Source organism: Oncorhynchus mykiss, chromosome 12, assembly GCF_057628025.1.
Source record: "Oncorhynchus mykiss isolate SJ-2025 chromosome 12, ASM5762802v1, whole genome shotgun sequence".
Lineage (NCBI taxonomy): Eukaryota > Metazoa > Chordata > Actinopteri > Salmoniformes > Salmonidae > Oncorhynchus > Oncorhynchus mykiss.
The window spans coordinates 32194679-32217703 of NC_143033.1; the positions used below are offsets into that span (position 1 = coordinate 32194679).

A 23025-nucleotide genomic window follows, 5' to 3' on the forward strand; every position below is an offset into this window, starting at 1 on the left:
CCAATTAGGGGCTGTTTGTCAGCCATTTGATATCTGGTGTACTTCGAGACACAATGTTAAGTCCTCTATCTCGCTGTCTGTCTGTCTCTCTGTCTGTCTGGTGGGGCTTCCTCAGAACTTCTCTACCAGCATGGCTGATTAGACAGATGGTTTAGTGTGGATAAATTGTGGGACAGCTACCATTAAATTTAGAACACCCTATGATTATCCTCAACCAAGGGAGAAAGCTTTGGGAAACTTGCTGTTCTTTCTTTCTTTCTTTCTTTCTTTCTTTCTTTCTTTCTTTCTTTCTTTCTAGACAAGTCTCCTTCTACCTCTCCTTTATCATTTCATCACATCTGCAGGCTATTGATAGAGAGGAGACATTGTCATTGACAAATCTCCCAGGGAGAGAGAGAAAGAGAGGGGGGGGGACTCTTTGAAATGTCAAACTCAGCCCCAGTGGAAAGGCTGTCAGTGAGCTCTGATAATGTCCAGTGTTAGTAAGAGAGAATGGCATAGGTGGTGGTTTGATATTAAACGTAATGTAACGCAAATAGTGACTTCAAAACCCTTCCTGACCCATTCCTCCTCCTTCTCACGTTAGAGGTCAGACACACCGAGAAAACTGACGGCCGATAGGTACTTAGCACAGTAGGAAGCCTTCTTTCAATTGCTAGAACAAAAGACGTACCTGCTGCGTACCGCCCTGATACCGATGAACCTTCCATTTCTACTTGTAAAATTGGCCTGCACGTCAGTGGCCGACAACTTGACTTTGAGCCAATCAAAGAGCACAAACCTCCACGAGGGGTGGCCGACCGGAGTGACGAGAAAAAGTACAAAAAGAGGCTGTAATCCACCCCCTTTTCATCATAATTGTTCTAACTAAAACAATAAACCTGCATAATACATCTTACTTTTCTAGACCACGTTTTTAAACAAACATTACAATAATTCACTGTGGTAATTTAATGATAATTCTTCTTCCGGTGTTCTCTGCATTGTGCATCACATAAAGAGTGAAGAAATGCACGATACAAATCAGTACATGATAGTAAATAAGGTTATCCAAACAATAATTATATCCCTAGAGAAGTAAAATAATATACATACATATGCATACATACATACACTACCGTTCACAAGTTTGGGGTCTCTTAGAAACGTCCTTGTTTTTTAAAGAAAAACAAATTTTTTGTCTATTAAAATAAAATAAAATGTATCAGAAATAGGGTGTAGATATTGTTAATGTTGTAAATGACTATTGTAGCTGGAAAATGATTATTTTTAATGGAATATCTACATGGGCGTACGGAGGCCCATTATCAGCAACCATCACTCCTGTGTTCCAATGGCACGTTGTGTTAGCTAATCGAAGTTGATCATTTTAAAAGGCTGATTGATCATTAGAAAACCCCTTTGCAATTATGTTAGCACAGCTAAAAACTGTGGTCCTGATTAAAGAATAGCAATAAAACTGGCCTTCTTTAGACTAGTTGAGTATCTGGAGCATCAGCATTTGTGGGTTCGATTACAGACTCAAAATGGCCAGAAACAAAGAACTCTCTTCTGAAACCCGTCAGTCTATTGTTTTGAGAAATGAAGGCTATTCCATGCGAGAAATTGCCAAGAAACTGAAGATCCCATACAACGTGTACTACTCCCTTCACAGAACAGCGCAAACTGTCTCTAACTAGAATAGAAAGAGGAGAGGGAGGCCCCGGTGCACAACTGAGCAAGAGGACAAGTACATTAGAATGTCTAGTTTGAGAAACAGACGTCTCACAAGTCCTCAACTGGCAGCTTCATTAAATAGTACCCATGTAAAACACCAGTCTCAACGTCAACAGTGAACTTTTGAATGGTTGTGTACATACATACATACAGTGCCTTGCGAAAGTATTCGGCCCCCTTGAACTTTGCGACCTTTTGCCACATTTCAGGCTTCAAACATAAAGATATAAAACTGTATTTTTTTGTGATGAATCAACAACAAGTGGGACACAATCATGAAGTGGAACGACATTTATTGGATATTTCAAACTTTTTTAACAAATCAAAAACTGAAAAATTGGGCGTGCAAAATTATTCAGCCCCTTTACTTTCAGTGCCGCAAATTCTCTCCAGAAGTTCAGTGAGGATCTCTGAATGATCCAATGTTGACCTAAATGACTAATGATGATAAATACAATCCACCTGTGTGTAATCAAGTCTCCGTATAAATGCACCTGCACTGTGATAGTCTCAGAGGTCCGTCAAAAGCGCAGAGAGCATCATGAAGAACAAGGAACACACCAGGCAGGTTCGAGATACTGTTGTGAAGAAGTTTAAAGCCGGATTTCGATACAAAAAGATTTCCCAAGCTTTAAACATCCCAAGGAGCACTGTGCAAGCGATAATATTGAAATGGAAGGAGTATCAGACCACTGCAAATCTACCAAGACCTGGCCGTCCCTCTAAACTTTCAGCTCATACAAGTAGAAGACTGATCAGAGATGCAGCCAAGAGGCCCATGATCACTCTGGATGAACTGCAGAGATCTACAGCTGAGGTGGGAGACTCTGTCCATAGGACAACAATCAGTCGTATATTGCACAAATCTGGCCTTTATGGAAGAGTGGCAAGAAGAACGCCATTTCTTAAAGATATCCATAAAAAGTGTTGTTTAAAGTTTGCCACAAGCCACCTGGGAGACACACCAAACATGTGGAAGAAGGTGCTCTGGTCAGATGAAATCAAAATGGAACTTTTTGGCAACAATGCAAAACGTTATGTTTGGCGTAAAAGCAACACAGCTCATCACCCTGAACACACCATCCCCACTGTCAAACATGGTGGTGGCAGCATCATGGTTTGGGCCTGCTTTTCTTCAGCAGGGACAGGGAAGATGGTTAAAATTGATGGGAAGATGGATGGAGCCAAATACAGGACCATTCTGGAAGAAAACCTGATGGAGTCTGCAAAAGACCTGAGACTGGGACGGAGATTTGTCTTCCAACAAGACAATGATCCAAAACATAAAGCAAAATCTACAATGGAATGGTTCAAAAATAAACATATCCAGGTGTTAGAATGGCCAAGTCAAAGTCCAGACCTGAATCCAATCGAGAATCTGTGGAAAGAACTGAAAACTGCTGTTCACAAATGCTCTCCATCCAACCTCACTGAGCTCGAGCTGTTTTGCAAGGAGGAATGGGAAAAAATGTCAGTCTCTCGATGTGCAAAACTGATAGAGACATACCCCAAGCGACTTACAGCTGTAATCGCAGCAAAAGGTGGCGCTTCAAAGTATTAACTTAAGGGGGCTGAATAATTTTGCACGCCCAATTTTTCAGTTTTTGATTTGTTAAAAAAGTTTGAAATATCCAATAAATGTCGTTCCACTTCATGATTGTGTCCCACTTGTTGTTGATTCTTCACAAAAAAATACAGTTTTATATCTTTATGTTTGAAGCCTGAAATGTGGCAAAAGGTCGCAAAGTTCAAGGGGGCCGAATACTTTCGCAAGGCACTGTACGTACGTAACATGACATAACATATACAGATAAATAAATACTGATAAAGGAAACACATATAATTGTATGTGTGGGGTACAGAAATAAGGTAGTCATTAAAAAACAAACATTTTAAACAGTATTATTGTACACAGATTAAGTCCATGCAACTTATTATGTGACTTGTTAAACACATTTCTACTACTGAATTTATTTAGCCTTGCCTTAACAAAGGGGTTGAGTACTTATTGACTATAAATTTCAGCTTTTCATTTTTAATTAATTTGTACAAATTTCAAAAACATAATTCCACATTGACATTATGGGGTATTGTCTATAGGCCAGTGACAGAAACATTTATATTTAATCCATTTGAAATTCAGGCTGTAACACAACATAATTTGGAAAAAGTCAAGGGGTGTGAATACTTTCTGAAAGCACTGTATGTCCTCCATTGCCTCCATTGCCTCCCTCGATCCCTCTCTCTCCCCTGCTCTCTCCGGCTCTGCTGTGCTAGGCTGTATGTGTGTGTCTGTGTGCGTATGTTTGAGGGTGACAGCTGCCTAATTGGGCATTCTCCCCTTGTTGGAGCGGCTGCCTCTCTTCTCTCCTCCAGCCTGGGCCGGGGCTGCTGACGAATGGCAGCGGATTACAGATGAGGACACGGTGACCCCCCCGACCTTGCCGCACTGTTGCGCGGGAGGGAGGAGGTTTAGGAAAGGAGAAGGGGCGTGGGGTGGGGGGGAGGAGCGAACTGCATCGGGTCACCGGAGTATGAGGACAGGGGAAGGTGGGGACTGCCAGGTGGCTGCGTGGCTGATGACAGAGTGTCACATGACAGGGGCCCCATGTCAGTATGTCAAGGGCACAAGCCTTGTGGCACGAACACTGCGGCATTTTCCCCTTCTTTTATTTATTTATTCACACTCTGGTTGGGGTATTGGTCAGTTGGGCAGCAGCAGCAGTAGCACAGACGATGGCAGATCCCTGAGTGTGAAGAATTTAAATTTCTACCCCTACTCCCTTCCATCCCCTTCCCCTCCGCCCCACCCCCCTGCTATGCGTGTTAGACTACCAAGGTGAGGTTGCGTCCTCTTGTTAAGAGCGATTAATGGCACTCGTTATGTACATAATGAAATATCCCTGCTGATGCGTAGGGTGGCGTTCTTCTCTCCTATCTGTGCTCCACGGCTGGCCTGTCTCTGTGTGCACACACACTGGGACCGAGGACGCACTGCTCCTACCTCCACGTAGAGAGACAGACAGACACACTAGAGGAACTGTTTGATACTGTGGAGACAGATAAAGAGACAGAGAATGAGACCCCCCTCATAAACCATCTCTGTCAATTCATGGTTGTCGAGTTTGTGCCCTTCATTTGAAATGTACACAACACCATGAAGCAGTGTTCATGAAGTGTGTTCAGAGAGAGAGAGAGAAAGAGAGATAAAGAGGCATGGTTTGCCAAAGGTTCCATTTTGACTGTAGGTGTAAATTTAGCTCTAATCGTGTTGTGCTGCGAGTTATTTTATAACTGTTCTCCTGCTGCAGCTTTTTTATGCTGACCTCGTTTTAGTAGGGCCAGACACTTCTGGGTTGTTATAGGTTTTATTTTGACCTCATTGTGTGAGTGGATGAGTGTGTGAGTGTGTGTGTGTATTTGTGTTTGTGTGTGTATGTGTGGCTGTGCTATTCAGTGCCTGAGTCAAGCTGTGCGAGCTCTTTAATCCCACGGCCCGGTGCACGTAGGCCTGATTAGTGGCAGCAGCTATCTGTGCAGAAGACAGCACGCTCTCCTTTAGCGTTTGGTCAGGTCTGGGGCACAGGGGGATGTCAAGTCATGAGAAAGGTGAGCGAGGAAGGAGAAAGAGAGAGGACGAACAGAGGGAGGGAAGGAGAGAGAGAAGAAGGAGAAGAGGGATGAGAATGAGGGAGGGTAGGGCAGTATAGGGCCTGATTAATATTCTGCAGAGCGCTCCTGCCAGTAGAGCACATTGATTACTACACTTTACCTGTATCAGCCTTCACAGCTAAGGATGACATGGTAGGGGAGAATTATGTGTGTCTGTGTTCACCTCACAATCAGAGAAGACTTGTGTTAGCTAGCCTACAGTGCATTGCTTAGGATAGCATTCACTACAGACTGCTACTGAATTATTAATTTTCTATTCACTTCCTGAATTAAAACGGAAATGAGCCCTAACCCTGATCAGGGCCGTATGGAAGGGTGTGTAGCTACTAGCTAGCTAGCAGAAGTACTGTAGTATAATAGCACTGAAGTGTATGTGGTTTAGCTCAAGCTGTAGCACAAGCAGGGCCGGCGTTGTTGGCTGGCCTTAGGGGGCCTGGCCCGCCGTACCGTACCTCCTTGCCCGTCCAAATAAAATATTTAAATATTTATCATTTATTTGACTGAGACGCTCTCCAACAGAAGGATTCATCAATCTCAGTTAAAGCATCCGATTGAGCGAAACAGCTCCCCTCTATGGGAATAATATGCAGACCTAAGCTTGTCGCCTGCCTTCGCCCCTTTGGGACAAATACTCTTATTGTTGGGGCGGAGACATGAGCATCTCGTCATTATATACAGATCTTTGGTTCCAGCCTCTTGGAAAGGAAAGTTTGCTCGTGCACAGTGCACTGTCGGGATGCTAGATTGTCCTAAAGTAAATTGATATTTGGCCAAAATTATATAATTACTCCTGTCTAAATGAAATCATTCAAAATACTTCATCAAGGAGCATGACTTAGCCACAGAGGATCATTAGCTTCTTTAAAAATGTTTTGCTGTGGATCGTTTCAAATCACAAGTGTGTTTGGGAAGCCCGCAATTTGGGTAGTGCATGTGGTAATAGGTCTAGCTGATTGAGGTGCGGCTGTCAGTGAAAAGCATATAAAATATGTGTGAAGATAATGTGTCTTGAGTGTAATTTAAAATGTTGCATCTAGAAGAAGGGTGTGTGGTGAAGATATGGTGTCTCTCTCCAGAATGCATGCGTATGTAGGAAAGTGCCCATTTGGCAATGTCTGATTCTGATTGTCTTAACTCACCACGTACACCACACATTTTTTCTTCGCCTCATACAAGTCAACGAAGTCAGTTTTTTAGCATCCACTGCGAATGATAGTTCCACAGCATTTGAATCTTTCCAACACTTCTAGCCTCGATGATCACCAAGCCGGGTGAAAGAGCAAAATATCATGATCTGATATGATCACATATCCAGTGGAAATGCCATAAAAAACAGCTTTCTGTCTTGAGCTCAGGGGCCAGGACATTTTCAGGGCCCAGAATAGGCTAGTTGATACAATGTTATAAGTTCGCAAGAGACAGCATCAGGCCGGACCAAGTGATGATTTGATACAATGTTGCACTTCACTAGCAGTAGCTCAAGTCAAGACAGATAAAAGAGAGGCAGACAGGTAGAATAAAGAGATGAATGTGATTGAAAGAACCAGAATTTTCATCAGGATATTTTCTACTGTTTTTATTCATCAGCTTTAGGCCTATGTATTTTACTTAGTTGACGATGAACGTTATAGGCTTACTGCTGCGTCTCTGACTTCTATGCTCTCATTTCTTTAGCCTCTAATGGATCACAGTGTATCAGTTTGTCCATATGGCAGAGGCTAGTGCTCTCAGCATACAGTGCCTTGCGAAAGTATTCGGCCCCCTTGAACTTTGCGACCTTTTGCCACATTTCAGGCTTCAAACATAAAGATATAAAACTGTATTTTTTTGTGAAGAATCAACAACAAGTGGGACACAATCATGAAGTGGAACGACATTTATTGGATATTTCAAACTTTTTTAACAAATCAAAAACTGAAAAATTGGGCGTGCAAAATTTGGGCGTGCAAAAAAAACTCACAAGCTGCCTATGGTGCACACAAAGGAGGTCCTGTGAAAAAACGTGCCCCCCTATGGAATTCAAAGGCCCATCCAACTGATTCGTTCTGGCACCGGGTCTGAGCACAAGGAGTACTGGATCTAGCTTAGAGCTCCAGGGGTATGTGTAGTCCTAATCGTGTTGAGGTGTCCTGGGATGTTTATTGGCATATGTTGGCTTCTGGCTTGACAACTAGATTGGTGCTGCTGCTGTGCTGCCTGCCTGCTCGAAAATGTCTTCCAAAAGGTAATGCATAATTGTGGTTTCCTTTAGTGGGTTAAGTGCACTGTTTAATTGTGTTTAATTGTGTGACTCTGAATGAGATGATGAGATGATGTTCTTAGTTGTATCAAGAAACAGAAAAAGTAGAGTGGTGGAAAGAGAAATGATATAGCCCATTGTACCCAAATCATGCCCCACCCTGCCATTCCCAGAGCTCACTGTGGGCAGAAACATTAGAATGATTGAAAGACTCCTGGCGAAGTAGGTCACTGGAGGCATTGTGAATTGTGGAACGATGGGCGAGAATGCAAAGATGTTCCCTCTTTTTTTGTCACTTAGTCCTCTGTCACAGGATGGCTTTCCTATTCACAAAGCATCCCATAATTACTCATCTTATAATCAGCAGATTACTCCTTTAAACTAATAAAGACCTATCCTGCTGACTCCCACAGAGAGAGAGAGGGAGCTGTTTAGGATAGAAGCCAAGGATATTATGGAATTTGTTCATTAAAGGCCAGGGTTTTTTAGCATGGTTTAGTAGCCAATGTTCTGGGCAGCAGCAGCAGCCTGACACAGGGAGGGACAGATGATTTCAATGGGAAAGTGGCCTATTTACCTCAGCCATTATCATCATGATCGCCAGCCCAGTGGTCTGGTTCAATACATTCAAAGGGCTTCTAGATGACTAGATGTGTCCTTTGGCTTCATGGCCCTGGGCTAATCAGCTGTTCTGGCTTCCAGTTCCTCCAACCTCAATCACCCTCAGCTGAGGCCGCTTCCCATGGAAAATGGCTTGTTGCTTTGGGGTGGGGATTTTTTTGTGCGTACTTTGAATAGACAATGTTAGCGTAAGATTAGCATGGAGGCCCAATAGGAATGAATTGGTATAGATTGGTAGCGGCCACAGCTCATTAAGATATGGGAATGTGTGCGTGTGTGTTTTAATCAACACACTAATTCCCCAGCCCTCTCTCTCTCAGGAAATTGCCCTTGGGTGGGTCTTCCACCGCCACACAAATATTTACTATGGACACAAACATTTTGATAGCCTTGCTGTTCTATTGTGGACCCAGGGCCATGCAGGCCATCCATGCAGGCCAGGGTACAGTGGGGAAAGAGTGATATCATCCAGGGTCATCTGGATTTAGCTGTGTCCTCCCCTCTGATCATCCTGCCAGTCTGCTAGGCTCTGAATCGCTAAGATGACTCATCAATGTGCATGAATTATTTTCTGTTGTCCCACTGAGAACTCTTTGTACTGATGTGTACAGAAGTTAAACCTCCCTCTCCTCTCGTCAAGGCCTGACACTGACATAGGCCAGGAACTGTAACTGGGGAACTCTGTTCGCTTCATGTTTAGTCAGACAGTGATGTTAGTGTTAGGTCATCACGCAATGTTCATATTCACATGTTAGACTGGGGAGTATGGCTGTTTCAACAGGATGGTGTGTGTTTAGAGTGTGGACGAAGTACATCTTTGTGGTTTTGAGTCCCACGGTAATGTCGGTGCGTTTTGGAATTCTAACACCTTTTAAACATTGTTTGAGCTACAGATTGCTAGGTTGTTGCATTGGATTTCTCTATGTCTTCTAGAGGTCGACCGATTATGATTTTTTTAACGCCGATACCGATTAGTGGAGGCCCAAAAAAGCTGATACCGATTAATAGGCTGATTTTATTTATTTATTTGTAATAATGACAATTACAACAATACTGAATGAACACTTGTTTTAACTTAATATAATACATCAATAAAATCCATTTAGCCTCAAATAAATAATGAAACATGTTCAATTTGATTTAAATAATGCAAAAACAAAGTGTTGGAGAAGTAAAAGTGCAATATGTGCCATGTAAGGAAGCTAACGTTTAAGTTCCTTGCTCAGAACATGAGAACATATGAAAGCTGGTGGTTCCTTTTAACATGAGTCTTCAATATTCCCAGGTAAGAAGTTTTAGGTTGTAGTTATTATAGGAATTATAGGACTATTTCCCTCTATACCATTTGTATTTCATATACCTTTGACTATTGGATGTTCTTATAGGCACTTTAGTATTCCCAGTGTAACAGTATAGCTTCCGTCCCTCTCCTCCCTGGGCTCGAACCAAGAACACAACGACAACAGCCACCCTTGAAGCAGCGTTACCCATGCAAAGCAAGTGGTGTTTGAAACGCTATTTGCGCGCGCTAACTAGCTAGCCTTTTCACTTCGGTTACACCAGCCTCATCTCGGGAGTTGATAGGCTTGAAGTCATAAACAGCGCAATGCTTGACACACAACAAAGAGCTGCTGGCAAAACACACGAAAGTGCTGTTTGAATGAATGTTTACACGCCTGCTTCTGCCTACCACCGCTCAGTCAGATACTTAGATACTTGTATGCTCAGTCAGATTATATGCAACGCAGGACACGCTAGATAATATCTAGTAATATCATCAACCATGTGTAGTTAACTAAAGATTATGATTGATTGATTTTTTTTTTATAAGATAAGTTTAATGCTAGCTTGCAACTTACCTTGGCTTACTGCATTCGCATAACAGGCAGTCTCCTTGTGGAGTGCAACGGTCGTTATTGCGTTGGACTAGTTAACTGTAAGGTTGCAAGATTGAATACCCCGAACTGACAAGGTGAAAATCTGTCGTTCTGCCCCTGAACGAGGCAGTTAACCCACCGTTCCTGAAAATAAGAATGTGTTCTTAACTGACTTGCCTAGTTAAATAAAGATTAAATAAAGGTGTAGAAAAATATATATATTGGCAAAATCGGTGTCCAAAAATACCGATTTCCGATTGTTATGAAAACTTGAAATCGGCCCTAATTAATCGGCCTTTCCGATTAATCGGTCGACCGCTAATGTCTTCTGCATCTGCTTATACAAACCATTTGCTAGAGCGGTGTTTGTGAGCTAGGGCGGAAACAGAAACAGTTATTCTCACATAAATGTCTGTAAAGTCTGAGCTAATTGAGATTCAAACTATTATGACCTCACATTTTAAAAACTTGAGACTCTCAGGAACACATGTTTTGCTTCTATGACTATGACACTCACAAGCCACACAAGTCGTTAGAAGGGAAGAGATTCTTCTACATAGAAGATCATAGGAAATCATTGTGTCTATAATACTCTAATAAGCTCACATAGTTGCTGTCACAAACTATAAACTTCACACAGTTGTCACTAACTATATTATATATTAATTACACACTGGGCAAACAAATTATATAGTTACAGCATTCTTTTTAAATACATTTTTTATCATGTTTTTGCTATGTGGACCTTATTTGTTTATTGACATTTGTCAATAAATCTCATGAATGCAACTGTTTTGTGTCAAATAGTTTTGTCTTCTACTTGTAGCTCTGGTTGTCCTTAAAAGAAAATGGTAAAACTCTTCCATGTGATGCAAGCAGATTAATAAAAGTGAATTTCAATGTTTTCACTGTGGGAGGCCTGGGACCAATGGAGTTCCTTTTTTCTTTAGTGTGTGTGCGTGTGTGTGCGTGTGTGTGTGTGTGTGTGTGTGTGTATGTGTGAGAGAGTGAGAGTGAGAGGGAGTGTGTGCACTATGCATGAGTTGTTTGGTCAATGCGGCCTTAGAATTGGGTCAGAGTGCCCTAGTTCTTGTGTGTGTGTGTGTGTGTGTGTGTGTGTGTCCGTGTGCGTGCGTGCGTGTTTTCCTTGTTACTTGGTCCTGATTTACTTATCTCTAACATAGTCTTTGGTTGTGGTCTCACGCTGTTCAGTAGCATGTTATTCTCTTGTTTACCTCTGCCAAGGTTAGACAGAGCTTTTAATTTGACTTTCCCACTGTGTGTAAGTTCACTTGTGTTCCCAGTTTGAACAATTGCATTTGGTCAGGTTGGCTTTTTGTCTTATTTAATCATGTCAGGCCCGGGCCATATTGAATTTACAAATGGCCGTCACGCTGCATGTGTAAGTGAGGTACCCTGTTGAGTATGTGCAGCAGGTTGGCCTGCAGATTACATGATATAATAGTGTTTAGGCATCGTCTCTCCTTTTAAATTCCTTTAACCTTGACTCCCCTTTAATGCAGGGAGAACACATCTGCCAGGCTAGTGTCAGACGTTAGTGATACACACCGCTCGGGCTGCATTGTCACTTTTTATTAACGCCCAGAGCTTTGCATGGACACCAGCTGTTGCGTCAAGTGGAAAGCCTGGGCGGTGTGAATGACCTTGACTTTAACTGCCTGCTCCTGTGGCTCTTCCCCTTTTTAATTCTTTTGTTTTGACTCATACATTTTAAATGGCTTAAATGGATTACCATTCCTGACAATGAAGGTCATTTAGGAAACTCTCATTTTGAGGAGGGTGGGGAGGGGGATGAGTGAGGGGGATTGAAGGTCAGACTTGGATATCTAATCCCTGACATCTGCATCGGGTCGTATTCATTCCAGTTTTCTGGTTATTCCACAGATGAAATGGCTGATGTGCACTGACCTTCCTGTTCCTAGTGCTTCTAGAGAAACGGAGGAGAGGAGAGGAGAGGAGAGGAGAGGAGAGGAGAGGAGAGGAGAGGAGAGGAGAGGAGAGGAGAGGAGAGGAGAGGAGAGAGCAGTACAGGGGAGGAGAAAGGAGGAGAGGAAAGCAGAAAGTAGAGGAGGAGAGCGACCAGTCAGTCGGGGGGATGATAAAGCTCTCGTCTCCATAGCTATCTTCCCTTTCGCCCATGGCCACTGTAGTAAAAATCACTTTAGAATGCGTTTAGGTGTCATTGCGTGACATTGTCAAAGATAATGGATAATCACCACGGTAACTGGAGTCGGTGGAGGGTGGCTCATTGGCCCTCTGGTGTCTCACCATGGAGATGGGGAGAGGGGTCATGTTTTGGGGGCCAGGAATGATATGACATGTTAACAGATGCGTAAGGTCATTTTCAATATATACACCAGGCGAGATAATGTAATAGTAATACACACGCCGTATCGCCTGTGCTGCTGAAAGCAGAGGGGGGTCTGGGCTTTAGGGGCTAGGCTTAGATGACAGGCTCCATATATTAAGGTCATTTATTTGTTCACAGTGCACAGTGCTGCCCCTGCAATTCCAGGCCTTTTTTTTTTTTACCTCTGTCATGGCTGCTGTCAAGGGCCCTGTCCTTCACAGTTCCCACCAACCCCACCTATCCACAGACAGAACAGGGCACCTACCTACACTTAGATTTACGTTATGAACACAGTCCACTTTAGGGTCCTTGTAACCCTTTATTACATTTTATTTCCAGTTGATTATTATATTTTGATGGGTTATAGACAAGCTCAATGTCAAGCCTAAAATACCTTGCCACCAGCCGAGAATATATCCGGTTTTGAACATGCTGAAAGTATGTAGGCCAGAATGCCAGTTCATTTTCAGGGTCTTTCACATTTGTAGAATTTTTTCCATGGTTTGAGTCTCAAGCACACACACACACACTGTCTCGACAACTAATCTTGTGCTGACACACAATTCAGTCCCATTCAAAATACCATTTTCCCTAACCCCTAAACCTAACTCTAACCCTAACCTGAACCGGAAAACCTAACCTTAACCTAAACCTATCCCTAGCTCCTAATCCTAACTCTAAAACTAACCCTAGCTCCTAAACCTAATTCTAACCCTAATGCTAATTCTAACCTTAACCCTAAACCCCCAAGAAATTGCATTTGACCTTGCGGGGAATATTAAAATGTCCCCAGTTGGTCAAATGTTTATTTGTTTACTTTTCCAGTATAGTTAAACCCTGCCACATATACACACACATACACACAGGTCTCTAACTAAGTGACTATGTTAACTTGACAGTACACATGTATTTAAGTGTTTACTGCTCCTACCAAAAGCATTCATTGTGTTCCTTTTTTAATTGAGTTAAGCCCTCGGGTCGGCCAGCATGGCGGGAAAATAGACCTAATCCTGCCATCTAAGATTAGCAGGACAGCAGACGTCAGATGGTCTGTCGCTCCAGTCCAGGGGGTGAGCAGGTTGGCTTTTGTTGTGGTCAGATTTGGGTCAACAGCATAAAGCTGGCCTTGAACTGTAATCGACGCTGATTGGCCAATCTCAATTAAGTCATTTCTGATCTTGGCCATTCGTGTTCCTTGGCCAGACGTGTTCCCAGACGTTTTTCCTTAAATCCTTGAGTTACAGGCTGGGGTTCCTTTGCTTTTCTTGTTCCACCCTAGTATTTAATTGCAGGCTGTCGGTTGGGCTAGCTGATCAACTGTTATCCCACAACTAATTCCCAATTATTTTCAAGGTTGCACTTTGGTGGACTTTATAGTTGTGCCAACCTGTGGACCTGGGCCATCCCATGAGATGGATTTCACTCAGATTATAGACAGCCTACTGTGCTGTTGTTGATCCTAGCTGCTTCATTACGCATATTAATAAATAGGTTAGACTGATTGCATCATCACTGACCTCCAGTCATTATGATGGGCTATACTGTCCTGTACCACGGTTAGTCTGCATCATCACTGACCTCCATAATTAAGGGATAAGGCTAAATCCTATCTGTCCTTTCGTTGCGACCCATATTATTTAGGTTAGACAGCATTATCTATGACCTTCATCAAAATCAAGGGCCTCATTGTAATCAAGAGGTTCACTATACTGACTCCTGTCGTTGTGACCCTGTATGTCGTCCATCCGGCGAGTCACACCGAAGGTGGGGAGAGACGTTGGGAGTCAGGGAGAGACGTTGGGAGTCAGGCAGGCAAGCAGGAAGGTAGCTGAGGTGGCGGTAGAAGCTCTGTATTAATTAACCCTGATGGGCCACGGCTCTGACTGTGTGACGTGGCCCGTAACCATGGAGACCAGCCTGACAGGGTTCACACTGCGGGTCTCTTAGGACATTGCCATGTCAACTGACAACAGTGGTCCGTCGCCTGAGTGTCAGTGTCTTGCCCTCCTGACAGTGGCACAGCCACAGTGTGACAGGTGCACCGGATCCACACACACACACACACACACACAAACACACACAAATAAACAAACACAAAAACACACACACCTGGCAGCTCGACCGAGCCATATCCTGTCTCTTCTCTGTAGAGGCCAGTGTCAGTACTGAGGAAACCTGTGCTGGCTTTGTACATAATAACCGGGCTCATGTCAAGTCAATGCAGTTCTGGTTTTGTGGAATACCTTCAGCTCTCATGTCATTGACAATGATAGCTGAAGTGCGGGTCCATATCTTGTCCAGACAGGGATCAACTGAGGCAGGTGGTGATAAGGCCAGTGCTCTCCATAGGCACCAGGGCAGCCAGGACTTTACCCAGGTGGGAGAGCACTGAGCCACTATACCCTCTGCGGCACTGGTGTGTGCGTGTGCGTGTGCGTGTGTGTGTGTGTGTGTGTGTGTGTGTGAGAGAGAGTGAGAAAACGGAGGCAGGGTAGTGTGAGGTGCTCAAGTGCAGGAGGAGTGGTAGTAGGGAGGGAGGAGGGATAATCCACTCAAATGACAAGCTGTATAAGAAATGATTCACAGCTCTCACAGGCCCTTCACTTTTGAATGAAAGCACAGACGCATTGCAACGAGGGCCTTACAGCTTGAAGACCAATGTTTAGGTAGTGGTAGTGGGTTTGAATTTAAAAATGTGAATAAAATCTGACCCTAATCTACATTTGTCGTCATCGATTCAGTTGAAATAAAAAAAGACACAGGGATTAGGGGTTACCATGTGCAGTCAAATTGAAATGTTGCCAAGTAACAGGCATGGTGGACAAGGTGTTGAAATGAATGTGATGTAGTGCTGCAAGTCCCTGCTTCTCACGCTGTTACTCTCTCTCTCCCAATCTCTCACTTTCTCCCTCTTTCTCGCTCTCTCTTCCCTCTCTCTCTTTCTCTTCCCCCTCTCTCTCTCTATGTCTCTCTCTCTCTTCTCTCTGCTCACATAGGTCCCCCCTCTGAGATCAAGTGAGCGGAAAGGCACCACGGAGTGAACCGCTCTCAGGCTTCCTGACAGACAGACATCCGAAACATCCGCAACCACGGAATGCATCAAAATCACTGTGGTGGTGAAACCCGCTGACTCCTCGTTCCTCGCCGTTCGCTGCATAAGCTTGGACCCGGGCATTCTGGGAGCATTCTGAGGCACACAGGAATGCCAGTAACGGCTGGGTGAGAGCCCCTAAATGGCTCCGGTCATGGCCACAGTTTCTTTGTGTTAGTGTCATTTTCCACTTTGGAGAAGGGAATACTGTACATTGAGCCAGTGGAATCCAGAACCTGTAAAATACTCTAGAACCTGCCCATGTACATCCTCACCTCTTATCAATATCTGGAAGTTCTGTACCTGATGACCTAGTGGACCTTGTTATTCCCAGTAGCAGTGCTGAACCATACGAGGGGATCCTAGTATTGAACATGACTCATGGGGAGGAGCCTGGCCCTGAGACACACACGGATTCAGCTGTTCTAACTTATCTGGAAGGTTTACTGATGCATCCCGTGGCGGCTGGGCCTGGGGCCACGGCAACCCGGAGATCGGAGGCTCCCCACGGGCACGGCAACCAGATGGAACAGGTCAACAAGGCGGCCCGGCCCTTCCAGCTGCCCAGCCACAGTCCTGCTATTGCCGCTGTTCAGAAGGCTGGCAATGGGAACAGTCCCACACTGCACCATGGGGCCTCCCAGAACCTGAAGAAGGCCCGGCTGCTCCGCTCAGGGCCCTGGAACGAGCCTGGGGCCCAGAGGCTAAGCTCCCCCCCTGTGGAGCTGAACGGCCAGGGAGGAGGAGGAGGCGGCCTGCAAAACGGGGCCCTGGAGGGCTCTCCTCACGCTGGGGAGAGCACACTGCTTGCCTCCCTACTCCAGTCATTCAGCTCCAGACTGCAGAGTGTGGCCATGTCGCAGCAGTCCACCAAACCCCCCAGCGAGCACTCCCCGTCCACCGATCCTCCTCCTCCTGCAGACAAGGAGCAGCTCCCCTGCTACGGAATGGCCTCCAGCCGCCTCAAGGGCTTGATGAGGAAGACCAAGCTGCAGAACCACAGCAGCACGCCTTACAGCCGGCGAGGCCACAGCCACGGCCACAGCCAGGAAAGGTCCTGTGAGTCCCCCCGCTCAGTGCAGAGCAGCACGCCTCCCTCCGCCCCCACTGTTGCTGCTGCTGCCACTGATGCTGTGTCCTGTGCTGAACGGCTCAAAGCTGTGGCCAACCTGGTGAAGATCCGCTCCAGCCCTGCCCCCTCTCCCAAGCCCAGTGTGGCCTGCAGTCAGCTGGCCCTTCTGCTGTCCAGTGAGGCCCACCTGCAGCAGTATTCCCGGGAGCACGCCCTCAAGGCCCAGCTCTCTGGACGCTCGGCCAGCGAGAGGCTGGCCGCCATGGCAACGCAACAGACCCAGGACAAGAGACCGCCCAGCACAGAAGATGCTCCGCCCACCAGCGCCACCACCACCACCCTAGACGTGCTAAGCTCCTTAACCTCCCAAAACGGGACAACGACAGCAACACTCCCCCGACTGGCACTAAACTCCAGCTCCAGCCAGCAGAGCCCCTCTTCTCTGCTGCCAGTCCACAGCTCACCACACCCAACCCCCCCTCCTCTGTCCCTCACCCCCAACACCCAGACCCAACCCCAACCCCAAACCCCCACTAGGGAGAAACGGGGATTTGATTCGCGCGCCACCAGGCCCCCCCAGACCTGCAGCAGCCTGCTCCTGCTGCTCCTCAACAACCACAACAACCAGAAACAGCTGACTAAGAACGGGCACCTTGAGGACGACTGCGGGGTCCTGCCTGCCAGCCGCAGCTCCTCAGTCACTTCTGACAGTGAGTGCTCTGTCCAGGAGAAAAGCCTGGCCAAGAGAGAGGAGAGCTGCAGCGATGCAGAGATCTCCTTCTCCAGCTGCTCGCCTATTGACCTCTCTATGAGGAGCAGGGCTAGCACCAGAGCTCCAGAGACCAGGCCTAAAGCCACCTCCTCCTCCACGTCTGCTTCTTCTTCTGCTGTTTTCTCCTCTGCCCCCACTGTCTTTTCCTCTTCCACTACCGCTTTCTCTTCCTCCTCTACTGTTCACTCCTCTTCCTCCACCACTTTCTGTTCCTCCTCGTCCTCGTCTCTAGACAAACTTACTGAGTCCCTTCTAAACAAGTGGAAGCCGGATCCCTCCGGGCCGAAGGTCACCCAGGTTAAGAAGGAGCTTGAAATGAGCCCAGACCTTAAATCCCAGCCCAAGGTCACTCTCATGCAGCTCCTTCTGGAGCGCAGGAATAACGACAAGGTAAACAAAATTGTGGTTAATCCAGATTTGCAGCATGACGCAACTCTGTCCAGTCTGTCACGGGTCCCACTTAAATCACTGGCCCCCTGGGAAGAAGTTAGGATACAGAGCCCTCTGGACAGACCAGGCCCAGCCCTTCCCATGTACTCTCTCAGCCGAGACCCCAGCAGCACCTCGTCCCCGTTCTCCTACCCCTCTCCCTATGTCCAGTCTAGCCCTCTGGATCTATGTAAGTCCAAACCCTTCCCTGTTGAGAAAGCTGCAACTGAGCCGGCGTTCAGCGCCAGCAAACTGTTACAGAACCTGGCCCAATGCGGCACCGCCTCACCCTCCCCGCCCATGGTTCCCAGCAAAGTACCCTGCCAGGATCTGGAGATGGGTGGTGGCAGGCCTCTGGCCCTGCTGGAGAGGCTCAACGCCCCCATCCAGAGGAACACAACATGTACCCCCCTCTCAGACGGGCCCTCAGGCAGTGGCACACCGTCGTTCAGCCGTTGGGGGGAAGTGTCGCCCCCAGCATCCCAGATCGAGAATCTTCTAGAACGTCGCACAGTGCTGCAGCTCCTGCTGGGAGCAGGTTCCTCCTCTACGTCCTCCGTGGCCTCAGCCACCCACAGAGACTGGTCTGGTGGGAGGGGCAGTGTGGAGACGGCGGCAGGGGGCTGCTATGAGAAGCCCCCTGGCACTTCTGTCATCTGTGACAACTCCAACGGGCCTACGGCAGCAGACGTCAAGGTCAAAACTGAACCGGGGGAGGAGGGCCTGGACCTGTTGTCCTCTGCTGTGTGTGAGGATGTGACGAGCCAAAAGAGACGGGGAGGAGGAGCAGTGTATAACTACAGGCATAACCCATTCTCTGAACCCCAACAGGACCTAAAAACAGAGCCCCGGCCCACAGAAGTCATTGCTAAATATGGCCTCCTGAGCCAGCTCTTAAAACAGCAGAGCGCTACCTACTACACCAGCGCTGCACAACTGCAAACAGATCGCCGGCCCAGCCCTGTCCATGTAAAGGAGGAGCAGAGAGACTACCACCACCAGGGGCCCAGCCCTAAAAAGATACGTCTCTGCACGGAGCTGGCTGAGAGCCTGAACAATGGCAGCCCTCAGCGGGCAGTGGTGGACAGTGGAGGCAGCTACAGCTACAGCAGCCTGGTTCACAGCCTGGTCCATAAGCAGATACAGGAGGAGCCTGACTACCACAAGGCCCTGAGGGGCCCTAAAGTGGAAGAGACCCCAGCCAGGAGCCCCAGCAGTGAAGCTCTCCTCCCTAGGGAGAGCCGGGGCTTCAATGTGCTCAAACAGCTGCTCTTGTCTGACAACTGTCTGAAGGAGCTGTCCCAGCATCCCCGGGGGGGACCCAGCCCCTCTGTCCTGCAGGCCAACGGTAAAGCCAATGGGAGCGTCCTTAACCTAAATCAGCCGGGCTACAATCACCACAACCTCCTCAACCTCCCTACCCTGCCCTGGCACCACCCCAACCCCCATAACTCCCTCAGTTCAGGGCCTCCCACCCACCTCAGACCGCAGCCAACAACCCCCCCAACAGGGGACAGCAGCCAACGCTCCCCCTGGGGGCGCCACACTGCCCTCCCACCCCACCAGGACTCGCCCAAACGGGACCCCACTCCAGTGAAACGGGAGCCGGAGAGTCCAGGGCAGTGGGCAGGTCGGGACCGGGAGGAGGAGGGCTCTGATTCGAGCCCAGACTCCCCCCGGCTGACCCGCTCCAACCCCATCCTATACTACATGTTGCAGAAAGGCAGCGCTCAGCTGAGGAGGGAGGGGAGGGACCAGGCAGAGGGGACCCAGGGGTCAGTGCCAGGGGGGGTGAGGGTGAAGGAGGAGCCGGGTACTAACAGCAATGATGCCTACAACCACAGACTGAGCTCCACCACCACCTCCACCCAGCACTCCTCCCTGTCCCCTCCCTACAACAACGACAAGCACAGTCACAAGAACTATAGGCTGAGTGACTCATCTGATAAATGGTAGTTTTATGAACGAATGACTTTTATGAACTAAAACATAAAAAAGACACAAGGGGGAAAAGATTGCAATGCTTCTTCTTTTTCTTCCTTTTTTACTGACTTGCCAAATTCATTTGTAGTTTAATGAGAAGAAGTAACAGCAAGTAATGCAGGAGTGAGGATTTTGAAAGAGAAGAACAGAGAAAATGAGTTCAAGGCATTCGTTTCATTATTGTATCATAATTCTAGATGGCTCAGGTTACAGGATGGGTGGTACGATATAGCTCTACTTCAACAGAATGTCAAATTATGTGCACCAAAATAATCGTCAAATTTGAACGTTGCCCACTGGTGATTTCCATACAGTATGTATTTCACATTCTCAAATGATTGAAAGAAGGCACCATTCATTTTACTCCAATGATTTGTGCCTGTATTGCACACATATCACTATTCTGTGTCCTCTTTGTTGCTACTCGTAAAACATTGATGAAGAACATTTCCAGCTACATTTATTATTGATGACTCCACAAATGTTAGCGCTCAGTTCACTGCATATTTATTTATTTTTTTAGATTAACAGAGAACATCACTTTTAGATCAGACTCTAAATAAAGTCATACCGGGGCAAGCACAGCAGTACATTAAAATGTACAAGTTAGAGACATTTTTAAAGGAAAACCTTGTGAACAATGTTAATCAAATCCACTAAAGGTACCTAGAGTTCCATTCTGTTTGAATGCTCTGTATTGGTTGCTACTGTAACTTCTCCTCAAGTGTGATTTAATTTTTTGATCATCAGTGAGTCAGCTGTCAACTGATAGACTGGGCTCATGTGGTCACAACGCATTGCATTTTGCTTTGATCTGGAATGAACTTGTTGAGGCTTCGTTTTGACAGTGCAAATGCAAGGTAACATTGTCTTAATAGATGGTAATACAACGGGTAATACAGCTATTACTAAATAGTAGTAGTAGAGGGTGTTTTAAAACCTTGCCGAGCCTACCTGTGGGGTATACAGGTTCGGCGCAACAGTTAAAAGACTGCAGTGTCTGCATTACTGTTACATTCCAAATGAATTCTAAATTAACACAGCTCTCTCACACATACTTCATCTTGATTTTGAAATATAAATTCATATTCTGAAATAAATAATACAGTCTCATTTGATATTGTACCCCTGAGTTTGCACTGTCAAAGTTTAGCTCTTGGTGACCTTAAAAATAATATGTTTATGGCATGTAATGAAAAACTGTCAGTGTTGTTATCCGTTGAGAATTTGACAGTTTGTGAAGCCTATTTTGTGTTTATTGATTCTCGTGCTTTATGGACACCATTTACTTTTTTTGCGGTTTCTTAGCTCATATTAAAATGTCTAAATATTTGCATGGAAATAAAGAGAAAACCGCAGGTACATTTGAAAGCAGCAGGACATGACGTGAACCTGCCACCCAAGAATCATTGAGATATTTTTGGTGTCTTTTGAGGGCTTATCTGATGTCTAGCTCCTTATTTTGATTGTACTGTTTCTGGTTTCAGTTTCACACACTGCTGTCATGCATTTAGTCTTACATGTGCTATTTTTTTATACATATACATATGAAGTACATATGAAGTAGATGTTTCTTCTATTATTAAAACATTTTCACAATGGTTAAACATATTTGTGTAAATAGTACTTTCATTATGAAAGATAACTATTTTGTATTGTTGAAGAAAAATATATGACCCTAGTTTTTAATGCCCTGAAAAATGTAAATATGAATTCAATGCCTATTAATGTACATACATACAAATGGCAGAGGATACTATGCCCGTTTTTTGTTTGGTTTGTTCTTTGCATGTGTCTATGTGGTAAATGATAATCTATCTTGCGCCGTGTTGTGTAATACTGTCTGACTCTCCTCACTGCTGCCTGTTGCATGCAGACGCATGGGAACTACCTGTGTATCCCTACTGGTGATGGGGCAAAATGTCAAGTCTTAAAATAGGTATTTTTATCACAGAGAGAGGGTCATTTAGAACATGAACAGTCCCTAAATAACCACAGACTGCTGAGCAAGTGGAGAAAATGTGTGAAAATAAAACGTGCATTGAATATTTTTGTGATTTTATTTTCTGTTACTGGTTGACGACAGAGCTCGGATGGACGGCGCTTGAGGGTTTTAGCGGATGAATGAAGTACAATCATCATTGTGCATCGTGCATCTGAAACATGCATTTGTAGAAAAAAAGATGTGTTTCGTTTTTCCATGTGACAACCTGAAACATTATTTCATTTTTTATGTTTGAATTTTTTTGGTGTTCATTTGCACTGATATCTCCAAAATAAAGTACTAAAATGCTTGACTGAGTTATGCTCCTGTTTCACCTTCCCTAACTATAATATGTTATTATATTACTACTGTATTTCATATTATTTATTTAATGGTTTATTCCTCACACATTGAATGGTTCTTATTTATTTGTTTTAAATTTCTCTATATTCCCACGCACATAAGGTCAGTGTCAGTGCGAGTCAGTTGCTGTTCAGTTTCCTCATTCATAGTCTATTCTGAGTAATGTGGACGTGATCTATTTTCTGAGTTCAGAGAACTTTGATTCTGAGTTCTTTGCCAGATCTTCACAAAGGCAGGAAAGGCATTGAAAAGAGTGAGGACAGGAGTGGAGGTCAGCAGATGTGCTGCATGCATCATGGTATACCCTTTGAAGCTGAATCCACATCACATTTCTTCCTCAGACTAAAATAGATCACATTATATTATCGCCATAAAACCTGAAATCCTGTTTTCAGACATTTCATGAAGCAGCAGCTCTGCTCAGAGACAGAAAACAGCCCTTAGTGAAAGAGAAGGAAGAGAAAGAGGAGAGAGATTTTTTAAAGGTGCAAGGAAGTTCACCCCAAACTTTCTTTGTCCCTGGGTCCTGAATGTTGAAGTCCACTAGGTGAACAGCCAGGTTTTTGTCCGTCTGCAGACAGTGCACTTTTGAAATCCTGCTTGGTTTTCTAAGCAGCCCTAGCCTGACTAGCTTCCCCTTTATTTAATCCTCCCCATGACTGGCTGCACTCTCTAAACTCTCAGTAACCTTTCCCCTGGGTGAACTTCTCCCTCCCAAGATCCTTATCAAGGCCTGAACTGCCAATAACCCCTCCATTTCCTCCCACTGCCATAACAGCGGTGAGCATAAAGGAGGCAAATCACAAGTTTAAACCGAGGTCAAGGTGTAAAACTT

The 23025-nt window shown here is 45.5% G+C and overlaps 1 protein-coding gene across 1 annotated transcript in view; it reads left to right on the top strand.

The window, feature by feature from the left end:
- LOC110537445 (nuclear receptor-interacting protein 1) overlaps nucleotides 1-22137 on the top strand; it is a 61188-nt gene extending 39051 nt beyond the window's left edge. Inside the window, exon 2 of the mRNA XM_021623497.3 lies at nucleotides 15493-22137. Coding sequence (XP_021479172.3) covers nucleotides 15962-19816 — 3855 coding nt within the window. The 5' untranslated portion in view covers nucleotides 15493-15961 and the 3' untranslated portion in view covers nucleotides 19817-22137. The remainder of the gene's footprint in view (nucleotides 1-15492) is intronic.
- Nucleotides 22138-23025: the final 888 nt, after the last annotated feature.